The sequence below is a fragment of the Gopherus evgoodei genome, chromosome 17 (genome assembly GCF_007399415.2).
Source record: "Gopherus evgoodei ecotype Sinaloan lineage chromosome 17, rGopEvg1_v1.p, whole genome shotgun sequence".
Classification (NCBI taxonomy): Eukaryota; Metazoa; Chordata; order Testudines; family Testudinidae; genus Gopherus; species Gopherus evgoodei.
The window spans coordinates 6,477,188-6,499,720 of NC_044338.1; the positions used below are offsets into that span (position 1 = coordinate 6,477,188).

General features: G+C 36.6%; 1 protein-coding gene across 8 annotated transcripts in view; it reads right to left on the reverse strand.

Annotated features, from left to right (window-relative positions):
• The window catches only part of BCAS3 (BCAS3 microtubule associated cell migration factor), a 488,600-nt gene that overhangs the window by 292,480 nt on the left and 173,587 nt on the right, over positions 1-22,533 (reverse strand). For 4 of the 8 annotated variants that reach the window (XM_030537160.1, XM_030537162.1, XM_030537164.1 and 1 more), the window contains exons 16-17: positions 12,294-12,444; positions 3,743-3,787 (exon numbers count right to left, since the gene is read on the reverse strand). In XM_030537160.1, coding sequence (XP_030393020.1) covers positions 3,743-3,787; positions 12,294-12,444 — 196 coding nt within the window. The remainder of the gene's footprint in view (positions 1-3,742; positions 3,788-12,293; positions 12,445-22,533) is intronic. The other 4 variants (XM_030537161.1, XM_030537163.1, XM_030537165.1 and 1 more) reach the window with 1 other exon arrangement.

Below are 22,533 nucleotides of genomic sequence, written 5' to 3' on the forward strand. Positions count from 1 at the left end.
TATATACCACATCTTCGAGTGCTCTACAAGCACTGGGCCTGCTCTTACTCCAATTGAAAACAGCAGCAAATCTCCTATTAAAATCCAAATTTGTCCTACAGAGAAGCAAAGAAATGCCAGCAATTTTTTTCTGAAACAGCAACCAAGTTGGGTACAGAACACAGGAATTCCTGTCCCCAGTCCAATGTACTAACCACTAGGAAACAGTACCTTAAATAATTTCTTATTACACTTGGTAGAAGATTAAAATTGAAAATGTTCATGAGTTAACCAGTTAAAATGTCAAAAAGAATTAAGCACCCTACTTTTTGAGTAGTATCAAAGCTGCACAATAAATATTTAATTTCCCCAGAAATTTAGGTCCTGATTCAGGGGAGCAGTTAAGCCCACACTTAAATTTCTCTCTATTCAGGACAGTACTTAAGTCTCATTGACTTCAATTTAAAGTTAAACACATATTAGTGACCGTCCTGCACCTTTAAAATGGAGTGACCTGGAGGGAAAAAGATGGGGAGCTGGTAAAAGCCCCCCGGATAATTACGGAATAAACATGGGGGTACCTGCACTGTACATTTTTATCTGCCAGGTAGTCCCAGACATCTATTAATAAAGTTGTGGCATGATTAAACCCAGGTCAAATATCTCTTGTCCTTTTGGCATAGCCAGACAAGGTGCTGTCCTCAAATAGTAACGCCTTCCTGAATCTGAATGTTCCTGTATGACAACCTATATCTTATTTAAATGCATGTAAGGTTTGTACATGTCCTGGGAAAAATCAGAAGAGCAATTGCTTTAGAAAAGGCCTTAAAAGAGAAAGCAGTTGATAAACAAGAGAAAGGCCCCATTTCCTCAGATCTTGCAAAGAAGAGACTTTGAGAAATAAAATGTAGGCTTTCTTCATGCCTACAGTATAACAGGAAAAATGATTATTTTAAAAATTAAAGATAATTGCTGATTGTTGTAAAAATCCTTAGGCTTAACTTCCACAAATGTCTTTTTTGTTGCATCACCGTCAAAGTGTTTCTAAAAGGATCATAGCAGTGATACTAAGTTAAACATTCGGAATTTCTGTTTTGTTTTGTTGTGTGAGAGTTAAGCTGAATTATAAGTAGTAAAATATTTTTTATCTAAGAAGACAATTATACAGTACCAAAAACAGGCATCAAAAAGCTACATCCGTCTGAAAAATAAATGTAACCCTTTTAAATATGAGTCTTAAAACTGTGGTTTCATACATGAAATCGTTACATTAAATTCTTTTAAAATTCATTTTAAAAAGCAAAAAAAGGTAAGATATTCATATTGAATTACTGTATGTTTTTAGCTTCAATCTAGGAGATTAAAATCTACTAATTAGGTCAAAGAGATAATTTACATACATATAATATAATAGAACTGATCTACAAGTTACACTGTATTCGGGCTAATTAGTCTCATTCTACCTGTTTAGAATTATGTTACCAAAGAATACGTTTTCATGTTTGTTGTATTAACAAAGACAACAACTGACAATTATTATCTGCAACCTACAGATTGGTGAACAACTGAAATCTCTAAAATGTTAATGTATTTTAATTTTTGAAGGAAAAAGGATATATCAAAAATAAATTAGTGAACAAACTGGTAAATGAGGTCTTCCAAAGTACCGGCAGGAAAACAGTGCATGAAATTTACAGTTACATTTGCAAGAATACTCAAAAATTGTCTCTCTCTCAAGAATAACCCATGGTGATGTTAAATTGGAAATGTTGTAAATAAATTGCGGCAGTTTATAGTGTTTTGCCTAAAAAACAAACAAAGACATGATCCCAGTTTCCATTCCATGGAGCAAAGAAGAAAAACTACCCCAAAAATATTTACAGGCTCTTAAATTCAACAGACAATAAACTGTCAAATCTTTGCTCATTTTGCCGATATAATTTGAAGTCTCATTAAGATTTTAATGGAAACAACATGCCCTACTTCTTTTTCATTCCCTGCCCCCAAGTGTATTTTTTTTGTCCCAATGTCTGTGTAGGCAAGTAAAGACTATTTTCTTGTGCGCCAACACTGGCATCAAACAGACCACAAAAGAGTCTTGTAAAAGACAAGCAATGATTTTAAAGTCTATTATATTTCATATATTCCTCTCTTTAATCTAGGTCTTTTAATCTTGTTTCACTCTAAAATCATTTTTGGTTGACAAGTGTCTATGACTGTCTTTGTTGAAGTTAGGGGAGCTTGCTTTATGAATCTAGACTACTGATGCATCCATTTATTAGATAATCCACCTTCAAAACGTTTTGTCTGATGCCTGTATAGTTAATAGGGGGAAACTATCAGATGGAATGCTCAACTACGTGGAAAACTACATTTACAAATGAATCTTAGGAAGATAATTTCAGTATGTATGCAAAAACACAGGTTATTTTACTCCAAAAGAGCCTATCTTGAACTCTCCAGTATTTTGAGTTATTATTTCTCATAACATTTGCAGCACAAATGCTTTCATAATTCACTTATATTTTAAAAAACTATTTTGATGCTACAGTATAGACACTAGTATAACCCTCCCATAGTAACTATCCCCACTATAAGGAAATTCCACGTTATTTCCTTTTGTTCTTAGCCCTTATTTAATAGAAATTGGTACTCCATTATTTTTGTATTTGAGCTAGTTCAGTGTCTATCCTTTCCATTCTCTTAAGAATGATGTAGACTGTGAGGCTCTTAAGCCCCATTTTTCCACAGAATACAGATTGAGGGATAATATTCTGATCTGGATGTAACAGGGATATATGTGAACAATTCCCATTAGTGGTAATGAGAGCTGCATATATCAATCACTACACACTTACAGTACGTAGTCCCCAACAGCTCTTGAAATTTTCTGTCTAAAATCCCTACACTCCCATATCATTCTAGTTATCTAAATCTGTACCCGCCTGATCATACTCTTTTTAGAATAAGGTAACTAGGAGGGCACACAATACTGCAAGGGCGGCTGCACCAGTCTCTGCACAGAATAACTTCTTATGATTACTTTTAATGCTTCCATGCCTGTACAGTATTTTTTAGGCTGGTTGTGGCAATATGCTGCAATGTTAAATGTTTAAAACATTTTATTACAAAAATGTACTGACTATTAAGAAACAACATGTCTTTTGACATAATGATAAGAACTTCTGAATGTCTGTTTATTTAGTGTTCTTAAAAATGTTTCATCATTTCAAGTGGTTTCCTGAGTAGGAAACGGTCAGTCATTATAATATTATTTCATTTCTCTTAGTTTAGTATTTTATTATTACCTAATTCGACTTACTACAGAGAAACCCATAGTAGCTGGTGTCTTCTGTCCATAAGCAAGGAAAGTGTTTAGACACTACATTGTGGGAAGTGTCTGTGTGGATAATATATTAGAGAGACAGAGAGAGAGATTATGTTTTCAGAACAGATACGGTATACAACTTGGCCTAACTGGATTATTTTTAATCTTTTCTAACATCTCTGCTACTTTAAAAACTAAATTTCCCTACTTCAAATATTAATTAAAATGTCTGCTTTAACGTATTAAATATCATGAGAGAAACATCGTGCACATGATGGCAAATATTTATCCATAGTTTAAAAGTAGGTGATAAGTATACAGTGCTTCCACCTATGGATCAGCCCATGCAATAAAAAAATAATCTGAAAGTAAAGTTATTTTCAGTGCGTACACCAAATGAATTATAGGCATGCTGGGATTGAACTCAGAACTCACCAAGGAGCTTTTATGGAAAAACATCCTGCTCCAAACAGGTAAGGTCTTCATGTAAAGGGGAAAAATGCACAAAAATTAGATGAAAACTCATTATCAACAAGTACAGTGTATATCATGCTATTAAGATTTAAAATAAAGGTAAATAAAATAATTTTCATAACTGTTTGCAAGGCCCCTGAAGGTATGCTGAACTCTAAGGTAACAAACATGCTGATGAGGACCACATCATCCAAACACTTACTCATGTGAGTAGCCCCACTGACATCAATGTGACTACCCATGGAGGCAAGTGTTTACAGGATCAGGCCCTTCATGCAGTAACTGCTGTAAATATAGCATCCACATGCTGCTATCACTTTTAATATGGACAGATTTTGAAAAGTTAGACAGTATAGTTTTCCTTTTTGAAATGCTCTGGCAATGCCTTGTTAGAGGCACTACAGAGGAAAAACAGAGTTGAGGGCTTTAAAATAACATTCAAGTCAACATTAACAATCAGATAACGAAGTAAATTAGCATCAACGGCAGCAGATGTGTGGGTGTTTGTCATTAAATGTTTAAAATCCAATGAGAGTCAGAAAAAAAATAATTGCCAGAAAGAGATCAGCCCTATAATAAATAAACTTCAGGTAGAACCACCATCTTTTAGGGAAGTTCTCCCCCCCTCTCTTTCCCATTTTAAAAACACAATCTTGGAAATTAAAATGCATAACAGTGGCATGACATGCTAGTCTTTTTCCCTTACAAGCTAGTTCGGAATGCAGCAAAGAAAAGAATTGCTAATTTTAAATGCAACATCCGATATAAAATCTAATACTGATGCACAACTTAATATGTCTGGCCACTTATTAAAATTCTCTCTACAGCATAAAATCAGTTTTAAAAACTATTTTCTATAAAGTACAGTATAGTTTTTAAAATCAAGCCCCACCACTACCAATTCTTAATAAGTTTGTTTGTTTTAAATCACCATGGCATAAGCCATAATCATACTGACATTTGTATACAGTCTGAAAAATAAATTTAAAGCCACTTATGTGCTCAGGGCTTCTATAATCCTTGTTTGGGGCATTTAGCACTGCCCATATAATTGCTGCAGTCAATTTTTTTAAATGCAGATGTGTCCTTACTTTTTCTATACTTTGAGTTAAGGACAAATAATTGCTAAATGAAACTGAACTATTTTCAGCCACCCGAATAAAACAAAAGGCTATCACAAAGGGGAGTGTTAGGCATGTAGCTATACGTTTTCACCTTAAATTTATACCAATTTGAAATGAAAGCAATACTAGTGAGCACAGATATCTTTTTAAGAAATTAGTTATGTAAAGTTAAAGAAAACAAAAATGTTACACCTGCATGTGTAGGGATCTGAAGATGTACTTATCCAAACCAGGACAAAAAATTTGCCAGGGCAATGAAGTATTAATACCAGTTTTAGTTTTGTAGGTCAACAAACCAAATTAAAAAACGAACAGGAGTACTTGTGGCACCTTAGAGACTAACAAATTTATCTGAGCATAAGCTTTTGTGGGCTACAGCCCACTTCATTGGAAGCACAGAAGGGAACATATAGTGAGGGGATATATATACACACAGAGAACATGTACATATATATATATCTCCTCACTATATGTTCCATTCTATGCATCCGATGAAATGGGCTGTAGCCCACGAAAGCTTATGCTCAAATAAATTTGTTAGTCTCTAAGGTGCCACAAATACTCCTGTTCTTTTTGCGGATACAGACTAACACGGCTGCAACTCTGAGACCAAATTAAAGGTATTACAAGCTCTGCAGCTTTATCATGTATAGTAAAATCTCTTTTAATTAAACTGTTTTCATACACATGCCTACTGGGGTCCCAGTTCTGCATCAAGGTTCACTAGGGTGGAACCAGCAGCCCTTCAGGAAATGCTGAGCCATTCTAGAATAGTGCTAGAACCCTGTTTAACTGGATGAACTGACTTCTAACACAGAGAGCAAGTTATTGTCCCAAAAGCCACTCCAAGGATTCATCAACAGATTAAGAAAGTGGTGCTGCACTTAAGAAACCTTTGACAAAAACCAGAACTCTCCATTATTCTGCACAACCCATTACCAACATACTCAAGAGCCAAGGATCTGCCTGGCCTAAAACTGTAGCGCCATTAGCTAGTGGTCTAATCATGAGACTAGGAGCTGGGAATTTCTGAGTTGTAATCCTGGCTGAGTCCCACCTAAAGCAAATCAGTTTACCGCTCTTCCTCTGTTTTTCCATTGGTAAAAACAGGGAAAATAATACTTACCTAAGATCACAAGGACATTGAAAGAATTAAGTATTTGTTTGAAAATTCTATAAATTATAATTTAACTGAACAAGTTATCATGAGATCTTTTTTTAATCACGAAAATTACCCTTGTCTTTTTCAAAAATAAACTAAGTGACCAACACAGATTACTGAAAATTTGCAGTTTGAGTTATAGATTAGATTTCTTGTAGCACAGAAAAACTGCAATTACATTTAAAAAAACAGCTTACATTCTTAATACAAAGTCTATATACATGTCAGATAGCATAGCCGTAACCCCTTTTTGTTCAGCGGTTCCCTGCTTTCCTTAATTTACAATTCATTTCTGTGGTCTTTTACACAAGCAACTGAACATGTTTTACAATTTGCTTCACACAGCATGGTTGGTTTGTTAATAAAAAAAGACAATGTACAAATTACAAGATAACCCATCCTTGAATTGACAGCACCAGATGGCTATGCTGGGTGACAATAACACAGCAATGTCAAGGCAGGGGGAAAAAAAGGCACTGAAGTTCTATGTTGCAGTGGCTCAAATGCCAAGTGCACATAAGAGAGTATACTGGGAATTGTCTCCCAATGGAAAAAATATTAAATGACGGTGATTATGATTCAAAATTCAAACAGTATTTTTTTTCACCTAGTTTTCAATCTGATCATGAGTTTTAAGAAATCCAAAACTCATTTGATTTTGCTGCTTTAGCATGTTTTTTAAAAATATGTAACTATTCAAAATCTTAATAAAGTCAACAATATCTACTTACCCTAATCCCTCCATTACTATCAGGTTTCGCTGATATTTCATAAAGAAATTGTGCAAAGAAATTTATCCCATTTGGGCAAAGTGAGGGATAAATCACAATACTTCATACAAATTACAAAGAGCTAGAGCTGCTTCTTTATTAACAAAGTTTAGTATACTCATTCTTTAGATGATACATAACCATGTTTGAAAAATGTGACCAAAATAGAAATTTTTCAATAAACGTACAGGCACACTGATCATTGTCTTTCTAAGCCTTTACTTAGATTTAATTTTAATGCATACCGATTTTTTTTCAGTTGTTGTTGCCTACATAATTGGATCATGATATGGCTCCTCTTATTTTTGTTTGCATCACTAATCGGACCTGGAATAAATTAAGCTCTTCTGAGTTAAAATACATCAAACGGATATCAATGATTTTCTGAACAAATAGTAGAGGAGATGGGAAACATTAAAATGATAAAATCTCAGCCCATTTCAACATCAGAGACTTTATCTGCATTTCCCTCTCCTTATTTTATATAATAAAAGAAAGCGGGAGGAGGGGAAATGGATAAAGTTTCACATATATGAACTCAAACCTTTCAAAGAGGAAAAATCAGATTTGTTTCTGTTCTTGTAAGGAGCACTGTAAGGCTTTGTTTTGGCAAGAGACTACTACAGAAATTGACATATGGGGGTTTCAGTGCAGCTATGTCATATTTGTGACTGAAGTACGATACCAACATAAATGACCATCCCTTGAGAAATTAAAAATAAATGCTGCTGTCAAAGGAGCAAACATTTACAAGGATTTTCCTTTGTAGCAATTACTTTATCATTTATTTCTTCTTCTCTATTACAGTTCATCTATTTTACCACATTCGTATGAACTGGAAACTAAATACAATCCACTCCACTGAAACAGGATGTACTTATAATAGGTCAACTGCAAACACACAGCTTTCCTCCAATTAATACATTCAAGTGCTGTCTTTTTTGTAATGATCCCAAGACAGTCAGATTGTCTAGTTTTCTATTGCTTCTCTCAGGAAATAAATCATTTGTCCCTATATAGAAACCTCCCTTTTAGGGTTTATAAGCACTTTGCAAAAAAAAAAAAAGAATGAATGAATTAGGGCACACCACACTTTTCCAAGGGAAGTCAGTATTATTGTTCCTATCTGTTAATGGGGATACTGACACACAATGGTTCAGTGACTTACCCAAAGACACAATGGAAATCTGTGGTGGAGCCACATCTCCCAGCCCCCATACGCGGGCTTTAACTACAACATCATCCTTCCTTTTTGAAAGTGTAGAGAGTCCCTTTGGTTAATCTTTTGTGGTGTTAAAGCGTTGATAGGACAAACTGCAGGAAAGCGAGTCAAGAGGCTTATTAAAAAATTGGGGGTAAAATTTGTGCCAAATGGAGATGGGAGAATAGACAGTTTAAGAGAAAGTGGTGGGGGAATGAAAAAGTCAAGGGAAGAAGCACAGGAAGGAAACCAAAGAAAGAACAGTCATGGGAAACAAGAGATGCCATTTTTCTTGGTAAGCTCACCCTCAGGTATTCAACACTAGGATGTAACCTGCATTCAAAAGAAAGGAGCTTAATGAGTGGTCAGAAACTGTTGAGTTTTGCAGGTTTACTTGACAAAAAAGCTCCAGTGATCAACACTGTGATGATGCAACTCCTGATCCTTGTATTTCATTCCCCTGGGGCTAACTATGGACTCATTCTGAAAGTTTACTCCTCTCTGGTTGCCGAGAAAAGAACATGTTGATTTGAGATCGATAATATTAAGGGCATTGATTAATCTTTTTGTATGAAAAAATATTTTGTTGTCCTGGGAAAAACTAGAACCAAACCAACAACAATTTGCTTGATCAATCCAGTTATAAATGCTGCTTAAGTGTTCTAATGAAAGAGGGGCTTTTCAGATGCTAATATCTAATAAAGCAGACAAATCTAAAACTAGAAGTTATCTGTCACTGTTTTAGTCTTGCTTTTTCTTTCTGGAATTGTACCATAATAGATTTAAAATCTGATTTTTAAAAGCAACAGAAAGAACCAATTTTGATGACCATTGTATAGCAGTTGTAAAATCCAACTGATTTCAAGCACTTCCTCCTTCTCTGATCACTGCACAATCACAAGGTTAAGCAGCTGCTTCCAAAGAGTGCCTTGTTTCCTTGAAGCACTGCTTAAAAGTGCTGACCACGTAGGTGTAAATACATCTGTCTTTTGCCATTTGTAGTAATACATGCCTCCTACACTTCTTAGAGTTAGGCAGATGGTCCCTGTCCTGTCTAAATATTACACCGTACAGACTTACATTGCTATGTGTTTCTAGAAATATGAGGGCAGATGTTAAATATGTCAAACACACGCTTTGCCCCCTGGAGCTTTAAGTTAAGGCTGCTGTCTCAATTGGCCATTTTAAGCATGCCAGGCTTCTTGGATCCTTGGCATTCCTCTTAAATCTCTGCTTTGTAAATACAGCTTTTCATGTTAATTTTGTGTACGTTCATCAAATATTTTGGACACAGAACAAAAGAAGGCAGCCATAAGCTTAGCATTACACATTTACATGGGATTTGCTGAATATTATCAGCCCATTCATGAAAATTGTACTTACATAGCTGGGGTCCTTTCTAGAACCATTTTTTTCCCCTACTTAAGCCTCATTGAATATTTTATGCTCAATTCATTTTAAAAATTACACAAAATAATAGGATAAGGCAACGTTTGTGAATAGGAAATTTACATGTGGAAAAAGCTGAGCATGAACTACACTCTTAAGATAGGTACGAAATGATATGTAGAAATAAAATGCAAGATTTCAGTTATTTCTGCATTACTTATACAAAATTTCAATGGCATCACCATCACATTTTTTTTTATAAATGGCCTCAGAAAATGCAGCAAAAATTACCGCTGAAAACCAAAGAAGTGGGGCTGACTATAACCACAAAGCTGACTTTTACCGTCTTCCCCTTCTGTCACTCCAGTCCTGTTATTCCCTTCTCATGTCTCCACTGGCTTCTTGTCTCCTTCAACCATCTCTCTCATTCTCAGTTCCTACGGGGCCTATCACTGTGGTTCGAGCTCCCTGTGCTCATCTCCAAGAGTCTATGTGTCTGTGCCAAAACCTACATTCTCAGATCCTCCTCCTCCCTCTGTTGTGCTCCTCCCAGTCCTTTTGCTCAACTCATCTGTCTCCTTCTCCCATTTGTGACTTGTTCCTCTTTTGATGCACATGCCATGCCTTCCCTCCTGCGAGTCATCAGTCTCCCTCCCTCTCCTCTTCCTTGCTCACTTTCTTTCCAGCATTCATCTCCATGCTCCATTTTCCTCCCTCATCTGTGATTATATTGCAAAAAAACCCAACACCTGCAATGCATGCACGGAAGAAATAAACTACAGTTTTCCCTTGTCCCTGCTTCTCTGTTGTACCACACGTTCTGTCTACAGTTCTCTGCACAGTTCAGGGGCAAATCATCAGAGGTGTGAGAACTTCCAATTCTCACCAAAGTCAAGGAGTATCACAGGTGTTCAGCTTTTGCTCGTAACTCGGCAGTAAGGTCTGACAAAACTCCCATTCACATCAGTAGGAGCAGAACTGGGTGGTTAGATTATATGACCTTTAGGACCTTGCCAGGCATAACTGTAGAGCTATGTAAACTATAATAATAAATGCATTTTATAAAATATCCCAGACATCATATCAGAGATTGAGTAATTAACCAGAATAAAGGGCACAATCCTGAAATCCTTACTCTATGCTTACTCAAGTAAAATTCCCATTGAAGGGCACTAAGGTGAAATTCACCTATCCCCATGTGAAATCTAGGTAATGTGGCTGAGCAGGGAACTAAGTATGGGTGGCAAGATGGTACTTACTTGCCACCCCCAAACTCCATGGAATAGGAAGGGAGTTGTGCTAGAGTATCCACAGAAGAATGGTTCTCATACATAAAGTCTCAGTCAATAAGGGAATGACTGAGTCAAACTTTTAAAATAAAGCTCTAACTGTTGAACCTTCAGGATTTGAGCTTCTCTAGGAGGGAGGGGGAAAAAAAGTATCTTTGAGAGTTTATTCATGAACTGCAGAAACTGGAAGTTCCCAGAGACAGATGGCTATTTAAGTACACAAAATATCAATGGTCAGCTAGTCAATTTCAGGAGCAACTACCCCAAAATTTTCAAATCTGTGAAACCTGAAGTCACTCTGTGCCTCTTTGCTAAGTGTGCATTATATGGCTGGTTAATGTCCTATTTAATAATAAATAAAATAAATAATAATAATAATAATATACATTTATTTAGTAGTGATTTTCATACCAGAGGATCCTAAAGTGCTTTATACACCATATATACAGAACTACTAAAATGTAGCTGACTCTTGGATGGATGGTGAAAAATCAACAAGTGAATAGCATTCTGCAGAACAGTAAGTGGAAAGGGAAATTTTGATCAAGGACATGGGACCAAACACATCTCTGAAAAATTCCACAGGCCCTTTAAGAGCTATGGAGAGGATAACTTCAACACGTGGCAGCAGACATGCATGTGCTTCAAACCCAAGTCTTAGCTTACTGTACTAAATTAAGCGATTGGGGTGAGGAGTGCTGTGGAGGTAGTCCACTGTACAGGGGGTCTTAATATCATTTTAATTACCATAGTGCCGAGGAGCTCTAGTCATGGACCAGTTTTCCACTGCGCTAGGGTGCTGTACAAACACAGGGGAAAAAAAGACAGTTCCTTTGTAAGCACCCATGAGTGACCCCTGTGACTGATCAATGAAATCAGAAGGAAATCTGTCTAGTCCTCCTTATCTTCATCCTAAGTGCATGGGATGTGTAAAAGTGGTGAAAATGAAGAGGATTCTTAGGGTTCCAATAAGATGTGTTTTATAAAAAAAATTACTCAAATCAATAGGGTACACAGACAGAATTATACTGTCAGGAAAACATTAGAAACATATATTTATGTGTATAGGATTTTTCTATATATGTATCTATAGTCACCCCTGGTTTGCTGCCTTTCCATATATAACACCCAACTACTACTATGGTTGAAGAATTTATAAATCAAAAACATATTTAAAACAAGTTTTCTTTAAGGTGGAAACTATTCAAGAGCTCACTCTATATGATTCAGCATAGACCAAGACATATTTTATACTTGTTCCTTATGCATAATGTCTACTCATGTCAACATAGAATATGTCCATGGAGTGGTTGCAAGAAAATGATCCATCTATCCAAACAAACAAACAAACATTTATGCTTCTGAATTCTTAGACAGATCTGTTTTTATGTGTTTTTAATACTCGTCATTGTTATTCTTACTTTCTACCTAAGTTTTGTGCCACGGAATTATATGTACGCTGGAAACACAAAGCATAAATCAGAAAAGCATCACTAACCGCATGAATTCGTTCTATGAGTATTTTGTCGAACAACCACAAACAGTGTTAATAAGAAATGTCATGCAGGTACACTTACCCTGTGCGTTTGGTGATGGTCCCTAAGGTCATTGGCTGTTTGATTTGTGCAAGAGGTACCACCACAGTCAAACTTGGAAGTGGCAGGAGTCGTGGGTTCCCAGGATTATTATTAGTGAAATTATTGTAAGTATCTTGGTTATTCAGTTTACCTTGAAGAGATGGAAATAATTTTTAAAATTATTATTGGAAATTTTTCCCCATTTATCATTTCCGATAACCACATAAAATTAACAGTTTTAAATATACAATAATAGACTTCTATTGATGAAGAAAAAGAAAAAATCTCTTAGGAATTCATCTTAAAACTATAGAAAAATATACAGAAGCAGATAAAACAGCAATATAAATATTTTTCATATCTAAGGAGATGAAGAAATTGTAGCCTATAGTAATAAAGTCAGCCATAGTGCTGCTGTTCTATTGAGCGAGTTTCACATATCAAGAAATTTCAAAATCCAATTGGAGAAACAGATTCTGAATCCAAATTGTCTATGGAAAAGGTAAAATATCCTAGAAAGGAATTTTTGTCCTGCAGTACCTCATACTGTGCTTTACACTGAGAAATTCTGAAAAAGAACATTTTTGCTGCCTCCATGAGTGAAAGTATGGTATCCCATAATAGCAACCTGCTGCACTGAAGAAAGGATAGAAAAATACATGCTACTGACATATAAAGAATAAAATGAAGGAAAGTAAAACTAAAATAAGAGCAAAATCCAGAGTTTATTGTAAAAAGAAAAACTTCACTGTCCTTCAAAACAAGAGAAATAAAATAGCCAAAATATAGCATTTAGAAAAGGGAAAGAATCCCCCCCCACACACACTAAACTAAACTTGTTTCAAATTACTAAGACAGAAGGTCTGTTTTAGACATATGCTTTGTTTAGATACGCTTTCCTACTTTCTGTATCATTCTGCAATCACAACCTTTCAGTCTTCAGTTAGAAAAGGAAACTAGCTACAAATTTCATGGCAAACAGGGAAAGAAATGTAAAGAAACCAAAGAAAAAAAAATGAAACAAAAAGGGGCCAGTCTGTTTATAATAGAATCAAAAGTACTTTAAATAGACAAGCAACTGTGAATTAAAAGGTTTAGATCATTAACTTGTTTTTCTGTGTTCCTATAATGCTGTGAAATGCTGGCTTTGTCCTTAATCAAAAGGAAGCCATATTGGGAATTAAGTTCCTAAACAACTGATGCATTCTACATAGATATTATACAAATCCCAGACCAAATCCATACAATCCTAACTGAAGTGCAGCCACCTTTTTTCAAGGAAGAATAACAGCAAAGAAAAGAGTTTCTCACAGGAAGCTGACTGAAAAGCTATAATGGTACTTCAGATGGATTGAAGATAGGAAAAGGAAGGCGGAAAAATCTTAATGAATGTCTCATCTTCCTAAAGACACTCAATGCTTCCTTTACCCTCCTTTTAATACCATATAACTGTTAGCTTGGGGTTTTGTGTTTGTTTTTCTACCAAGTATGTAGAACTCTGTGTTTTAGGAAAGCACACAAACAAAAAAATGATGAAATTACAAAGTGTATTTTGTGTTAGGTATCCGGTCTGCGCATTATTCAATACATTTTAAGAAAAATGGCAGGGCTTTAATGAATAACCAGCCTATTGAATAGTCTCTGAGTACAGACTTCATTTAGAACTACAGAGATTTTCCTGAACTAACTTGGGGGTGGAGGGGAACAACAAGAAAGAAAGAAAGAAAAAAAACCCCTCATGTTTAAATTAAGCCTGAGGCTTCAATTCTTTTCTCAAAAAAATCTTTGATTAGTTTCCTTGAAGATTCATTCTTGGTTCATGTGGAAAGAGTATAAAATAGTCTTCTGCATTTTTGTGTAATTAGTTACTATTCTGTCATCAAGCCCCTTTTAAAAAATGTGTTCCTCACTCTGTATTCAACATAAGCTGCAACATTCAACACAGAAAACAGTGATACCTAAAGAAGTGATTCCAAATATCTATACCTTGCTTTCTTTTTTCTGTTAGGAATACGATGAGTAATTGTAATGCTGCACTGATCAAGTTCTGAACCCCATCTGCCTGTTGCAACAGTAATTTGTATACAGTACATACAAGGAATCCATAATTACTCAATGCACTCAAATCTCAGTACCATGCAGCAATTAATTAGCCTTCCAAATGCAAAGCTGCCACTGAATTCAATAGGATTTTTGAGTGCAGGAAAAGTGAGTAATCATAAATTAGATCTACACTGAAAGATGCCGAGCTCCCTCATCTCCCATTAAAGCTGAGGGATCCTGTGGGGCAGTTGAGGACACTCAGCAGTTTGGAATATTAGATCCTCTTTCAGGAATCTTAAAAATACCAATACACACACATGCACACCAATTAGTCACTGTAACGTTTGTATTTTATAGAGTGAAGGATCTAAGAAGTAGAAACATTTTTCTGAGTTGTTTGATACATTATACAATACTTTCCTTTTTTTACAGTAAGCATTTTTCTGGTGTCTTTAATAACAACCAAAGGAAGACAAGAAAAAAAAAGGAAAGAACAAAAATATATAAAGGGAAATAAAGATGCTTAAGAGATAATAAATTAGAACAAAATAGAATATTCCTTTCAACTTGTTTGCTTGTGTTCTGGGAATGCATTAAAGCAGCTTTTATTTATTTACTTTTTATTTTTTTTAGAAGGACTGTACAAAGAATTATTGCTGTAAATCCTACTTGAATTCCTGACTAAATCATATTGCAGTCACTTTGCAGGAACTAAGACATTACTTCCAGTCAGAATTAACAAAGACATGATACTTGACTATATGAGGTTTGTTTTCAAGATTGTGACTTCTGACTCTTTAAACCATCTTGGAAAACCAATCTTATATGCATTCATTTCTGTTGTTTCTAACTAAGCACTTTGCCATTTGTGATATTTAATGAAAACACTTTCACTTTAAAACATCACCGGTGTTATCATTTAAAACTGTGCTGGAGATAAGGTGCTCTCATTGAACCTACAGCAGATACTCTACACAGAACAAAAACTATGCCTTGCTTTCAGTTGAAAATTGCATTAAAAATAAACACATGAACAGAATCAAAGTTTAACTAATTATTCACAAGCATTGCCTGCAGACTGTGCAAAAATCACTATCCTTTAGGGATGAAAGAGGTGTGTTACGAAGTAAATAGCTGTGGGTAAGAAGCAGGACATTTAACTTGTTCATAATTTCTAGGGCAGAAATATCTTCTGAGTTCAGATATTTTAGTTTTAAAAATAAAGCTTTACTGACTGAAAAGATATAAATTTATTAAAAATTAACCAAACCAGTCATCAAAACACTCAACGTTTCACAGCAGAAATGAAGTCGAGAGTAAAAGATCCAAACATAATAGATGCAAATATTTTAAACATCTAATCTGCCACCAAATACCTATCAATCTACACTTTATTTCAAGCAAAATTTAGTTGCATAATTTTGAAAATACATTCACCAGCCATGGTGCAAATCAGAAATTAAAAATCAAAACGGTACAAAAGGCTTAAGAGAAAAATTTTAGTTACTTAGGAGTGAGTATTTTGCTTGATAATTTGACTTTTAAATAAGCTCTACTTAGTGCAGATGAATCAGGTTAGGAAAAATGCTACTTTAGTTAGAAAGAGTAATAATAATAGCTTTCATTTGAATTATATTTAGATACTTTTAGTATGGAAATGTTCTATAAAGTGGTATCTCTATTGTCTGGACAATGTTGCCTCAGTCCCATCATAAAGATACAACCTTGACTTCTTAATTGCATAGCCGTGGGGATACAGTAAATGCACTCTGTGACTACGATTTCTTTATCGTGCATTCAGCAAGACCTATATTGTACATCCACTACTGGAATGATGTGGTGTTCCACAGATTACATTTAACAGGTCAGGTTTTTTTTAAACTTTGTGGATGCTATTGTATCTGCCCAAAAACCCAATAAAAAATGTTCCCCCATCCTCCAGCCCTTAGAAGCATGCAACTCCCATTGCAGTAAATGGGAGTTTTGCACACAAGACAGTAGGATCAGGCCAAAAGAGCACAAAGAATGCAGTCAAGCATCCACATTATTTCCACAGCTCAAGCAGTTGTTGATTCACTGTGAAAGGACACAGTGACAAAGTTTAAGTGCTCCAGAAATATCAAAAAAAATTGTATAGTGAAGAATCCTTCAGCATAGCTCAGTCAAATTATTCTGCAGTATGTGTACAGGATAAATCAACACTTCAAATATACCTATTGATAAGTAACAAAAAGTAGGAATACAGTTCCAACAGCTTCCCTAAACGTTAAAAATTTAGCTTGAAATGACATGCTAACTTCAGAAGCTTGTTTTCATACTGACAATTGCACATAAACCAGGCAGGGTACTGCCTGATTGACTTTGCCAGGAATACCTTCTATAGCAATCCATTCAGAGGGAACTTAAAAACAAAACAAAACTCCTGGCACCTTCATTACAGACGTGGCCTCGTAAGGACTGGAGGCAGAACATTTTCACTAGAGTGTCTCTAGCTGTGGATCTCTCTTTCTTGGTGATTTGCCAGTGTCTGAGTTTACTGACCTGCAGAGTACAGAGCAAGGCACATCTTTTTGGTTAAGTATTTATCTGTCTATGGGATGTCACTGGAGAGGTTTTTCTTCCGTCAGGCTTAAGGGCTGTGCAAGGAGGGGCTGTTTTTACCATCTGTTGTGGGCACTTTAAGGTGGTTTTTTATGTACATCGTGCCACTCCCCTGTATCTCGGCACTCCCAGCTTCCAGTCAAGGGCCAGAACACCACCTGAAAGGCAGTTCTCACAAAAATTCCCAGCCAAATTTTACAGATTCAAGAGGAAGAGGAAGTTTGGATAAGCATCCAAACTCCTGATCTGAGCTAAACCCAAATCCCAAACCTCTTGAGTGTTTTCTGCCCTGAATCCAAATTCTGCTTTTTGGATTACCATTATTGAAATTGATTCTCTTGTTTTAGTTGAAGCTGCTGCTGAATCTTATCTATGAATGTTTACACAGAGACATAGAGATAGAGAACAAACCATGAAATTAGGAGGAAATCATGGGATGTTCTTGCCTTTTTAAAAGGTATTCTAACAGCAGACATTTATTAAAAAGGACAATATTTCATTGGATAAAGTTTGCCTACTGAGACATGGGAAAAAATAATTCATTAGTTCTGTCTTGGGTACCAATTGCCATAAAGTCTGGGATAAGGAAACCTTCTATGACCCATTCAGTGTTCTGAGCCATGTTTTTTTCCCAGGCATTTTATACCACAAATACTCACAGGAGAAATGGATTAAGTTGAGGATAAAAGTGAAGAGAGAAAATAACAATGGGCTTTGTTATTATACAGAGCGAACAGGCTGTCATGTCAACTTTGCAGGGGTATATTCCCAAACCAGTCATCATTAACATACTCACTTCCACTGAAAAAAGGGAGGCCTGAAAGCGCCGGACAAAAGAAATCCCAAAAGACAAAGTAAAAACAAATTAAAAGCACCATTATAAAACACAGATGCTATAAGGAAAATAAACTTCACAAGATTTACTGGTTTTTGACAAAGTTGGACATTTGTGGAAAAGACATCAGCCGCAACTCCCAGGTAATGCCATTGCAAGGCTAATGTCGTTTCAGTTTTACCTTTGCCCACCCCTTAAAAAAAAAAAAAAGGCCGAATATGAAGGGTTGGTGTTCTTAGCTGCTGAATGCAGTGACTGAGAATATATGAAAGTGGCAAACCACCAGGCACCAAGGTACTTCTGAAAACTAGACATTAGGTTGATGACTGCCACAGACAAACTTTTAACTTACAATTTTTTTATTTTACTTTTAAAAGTACAAACCAGAATAATGTACTGTAGGGAACTAATCTGTAAGATGTAAATGACAGAGCGAGTTGCACATTTCTACTTGGTTTTAGAATTGAATTTTTCCAGACCTGACAGAAAACTGCATTTTGATCAAAACACGCGAGAATTGTTAGTTTGTAATACATTACAAAAACAAGCAGTATACTGAGTTGATTCACTGCTTGATCACTTGACAATGAACTCGGTATAGATTTGGGCTCGGTCGGCAGTCGGGTGGGATACTGAGGGGCCCCTTCCTATTGAAGATGTCACCTTTTAGAACAGACAAAAAAAATTAAGTCCTGGTTACTTAAGAGACAAACCTACAAAGTTGATCACCACCAACTTCCATCAACTGGGGAAGGGGGTACCCAGTACCTCACTATCAAGCTCTAAAATCACAGGTGCACTTTCTAATACAGGAAGGGGTGTGAACACCAGAGTTTGGGTAAATTCAAGGTCAGATTACATAATTCTACCTACTAAATTTCCCCCCCAGTTTCAGCTGGATATGGTATTCTTGCACTGGCTAATGTCAGCTGTTGTGGGATGATGGTGTGCACTGTGAAATTTCACTTTACACATAAGTAATGCAAGCAGGTTTTGGCCCTATGTAAGGTTTTATATTAGTAGATTGGGAATAATAAGCACTCAATTGTTCTGTGTTGTTTCCAGAAAAAAATAAGTAGAACTGAACTTTTATTAGCTATATAGTAAAACGATGTATATATTTTTTTAAATTATCCTGTATTTCCTTGTGTTCTTATTCTTCCTTGTATAATTCCAATAAAATTAATAAGTAACACAATTATATCATTTCAATTCCGAAGCACTTGGTCTGCTTTTAATCTCCTACTGTACTTAATAAACTAAAATTCAAACTGCAACAAATATTTTAACAAAGTTAACATCAAATATCAATATCCTGCAACTTCTTGACTGTAAGTAAAATACACAATAACTTGAATCTACACAATCACTGGCAGGCTGAGCAATGAGAAAATGAAGCATGCTTAGCCTTCATTTGCTGCCTATTGTAAGAGATTCCTCAACCAAATACTCACTAATTATTTAACGCAAGACAAATACAAATACAATCCTTTCTAAATGCTGTTAAAAAAATCACGCGCATGTGGCGGTTTATTTTGTTTTGATTTTTATTCAATAGGAGAAGTCTCATAGATGAGAATGAAAAGCTTCCCAGCGACAGTTCCAGGACTTTCACCCTCATTTTTGACCTTTCCCCAGACATGTTCCAGTATAATCTGTAATCTACTAGAGTCGGAAGAGGAAACAACAGCGCCCTGGTGAGAAACACTGCCTTGTGACCCAAATAGAGAACTCTGCGGAAGCAATGCTGGCTCACAGAAGTCGTTTGGGAGGGTGTAACAGATCATTCAATAATATTTTTAATTAATTAAAAAAGAACAACACTAATTACTGCCAATAAGATGCAACATATTTAAATCTGCCCCAAATGTTACTTTTTTCCCCTGGGAACTGGGTGTGCAACAACAGGAAACTTTATAGCTCTTAATTAAAATAACCACTACTTCTTAACATTGCACAGCAACTGCTTCAAGCAGCAAACTGCTAGGAACAAGATCCATTTACCAGCCTAAATCCGAATATTTCTTGTAGCACTTTTATTAGCTACAGTGGCTATATACAGATTAGGCACTCACGGTCAAACTTTCTCCAATTTACACTGATGTAAATCCAGAGTAAATCACTGAGGTCAGTTATGTTTATACTGATGAGAGCAGAATTTGGCCTTTTGTCTTCATAATGTTTAAAACCACTTTTTTGCTCATCTTTTATAAAATGGCTCCATCTATTCACATGAATGTACTGGGAAACCAGCCCTTTCCTTGTCTATGTATGAAAAGATGGAGCATCTGATGCCAACAGGCAAGCCTGTGCGCTCGTAACATTCCACTGAGAGGCACATGCACCAGTCCAAGTGTCTCCAGCCACAGGGGAAAGAAACACTCCTCTACCCTCAGTTACCCTGGATATCACCTCAGGCCCTGGATATCACCTCTCCAATCTTTCTAGGATTTTACACCGCACCCATTGGTGCATTTCCCCACCACATCCACACCCTCTCCATCTGAGGCCTCCACTTCTTCCCTCCCTACACTATCTCCACTTTCAGGAAACCATTGACTGCCTCAATTACTCTCACTGAAACCCTCAAATTCTTTCTAGTCCTTGAGGGTAGGGACGGAGGAATTTACACCATTCACTTCAGCTTCCTCTAAGGAGATGTCTACACTGCAATTAGACATCTGTGACTGGCTCAGGGTAGGGGCTATTTAAGTGTGACACAGACACGTTGGTCTGCAGGCAGCCCAAGCTCTGGGACCCTCCCACCTCGCAGGATCTTAGAGCCCAGACTCCAGCCTGACCATTTACACTGAAATTAAACAGTGAGCCTGTGAGCCAGGCAGGGGGGTTTAACTGCAGTGCAGATCTATCCTAAGGGTGAAGCATTTAAAACTCTAGCTCTGCTCGGGATTAGAACCCACCACACAGGAACTGTACAAGCTGTGCTCAAACTGCTGGTGATATACAGGTGGCCAATACTCCTACTTATGCACATGCTTTTTTTTTTTTTTTTTTGGATGGAAGCGAAATCTTTGGAGGCACATGCACAGACACAGGCAGTTGTGTGTGAAGTAGCCCTGGTACTCTTGTGCATATACTTGGAGTCCCATGTCAACAGTTGTGAGATCTCCTGTCAGAGAAACATCCCTGATCTTAGCTAACTTCTTATAAAATATCCCACTGGAAACTTGAAACTAAGACCTGTTCCTGTGACAATTTCCCCCTCTCTCTTTCTTGCACCTGGAACACAGGACAAAGCTGCATGGATTAAAAAAAAAAGCACTGAAGCTTTTGGTTTGGGAAGAGGGGGGATATGAATAAAAGCTTGCACCGGCTTTGTAAACAGATCTAAAAGTAGATCAAGAAACAGGACCAAAATCTTTACATAATAATCTTTCAGGGTCCATTTAACTGAAAATATTGTTGGTCCAAACCTACAATCCTTAGGGCAAAACTTGCACTGAAGTGAAAAAACAAAAACAAACCCCCCTCCCTCTGATAGCCAGCTGTGGACTTCATAGCTCCCTGCAGAGGCAAGAGCAGACCCTAACACTGACACTTCAACTGGTTCACCCCAATTGGTGATTGCCAGGGAAATCAGCTAAAATGGCCTCCCATTGGCTGAATCATCTCCAGTAAAAGCCTGCACCAGGGAGGGGGTCCAGTTGCTTGCCACTCTGTCTATATCAGGATTCATGCCTACAATTCTGCTCAGAGTCATGGATTCCAGGCTTGGTTATTCAGAATCACTGCGTTTACTGAGTTTTCTTGTCCATCTGTAGATGTTTTATAGCAGTGTATCTCAGGATCAGTGGTGCAGGGCTTCGGGAGACAGACATATGCTTGCTGTTGCTGCTTCTCTTCCATTTTTCCCTTGTGTGTGTAAATTTAAATGCCTCTTTGTATTGGTGGATCCTTGCAAGAAGTTTGGATGACATAGGAAAAGTTAGACAGTGAGGGTCCTTAGTCCTGGTGCCATTGGAAGGCAAGGGGTTTCCCTGCCCCATGGAATAGAATAAACTGATCACTAGGAACTACTGGAGTTTTGGCTGTGGGAGAACGAAGTCCCTCAGCATGAGACATGGGACACTTTTGCATTAGAATGTGCAAGTGATTGGCCTGGTAGCCTCTTGGATGACCTGTCTGTGGGCAGTTGAGAACAAACTTATTGGGTGGAGTACAGGAAGAAGAGAGAAAAGCATGCTCACCCCAATTTTCAGCTAGCAGATACCTAATATTAAGGGTTAGTTATATACAGACATGGAAGGATTCGATTTTTACTGGTAAATATCAGTAACTGTCAATTTCACCATGCATGCACAAACTGACAAAAAAATCTCCATCAATAACAATCAAAATTTACAGGTAGTCAATGTAAGAAAAATGCTGCTTAGAATTTGACTTAAAGATATTTACTTTGTATACTTTGACATTCAATTTACGGGGATAGCTCAGTGGTTTGCGCATTGGCCTGCTAAAGCCAAGGTTGTGAGTTCAATCCTTCAGGGGACCACTTAGGGATCTGCGGCAAAATCAGTACTTGGTCCTGTTAGTGAAGGCAAGGGGGCTGGACTCTATGATCTTCCAGGTTCCCTTCCAATCCTATGAGGTAGGTACATCTCCATATTATTATTATTTATATAATTTATGTTTAATGGTTATAAGGATTTAGCTTTTTGAATCTCCAAGTCTACTGTCATTAAATAAATGATTGTCTTACACTCTTCCCATAATTTTCCTGAAAATGTGAAAATTGACATT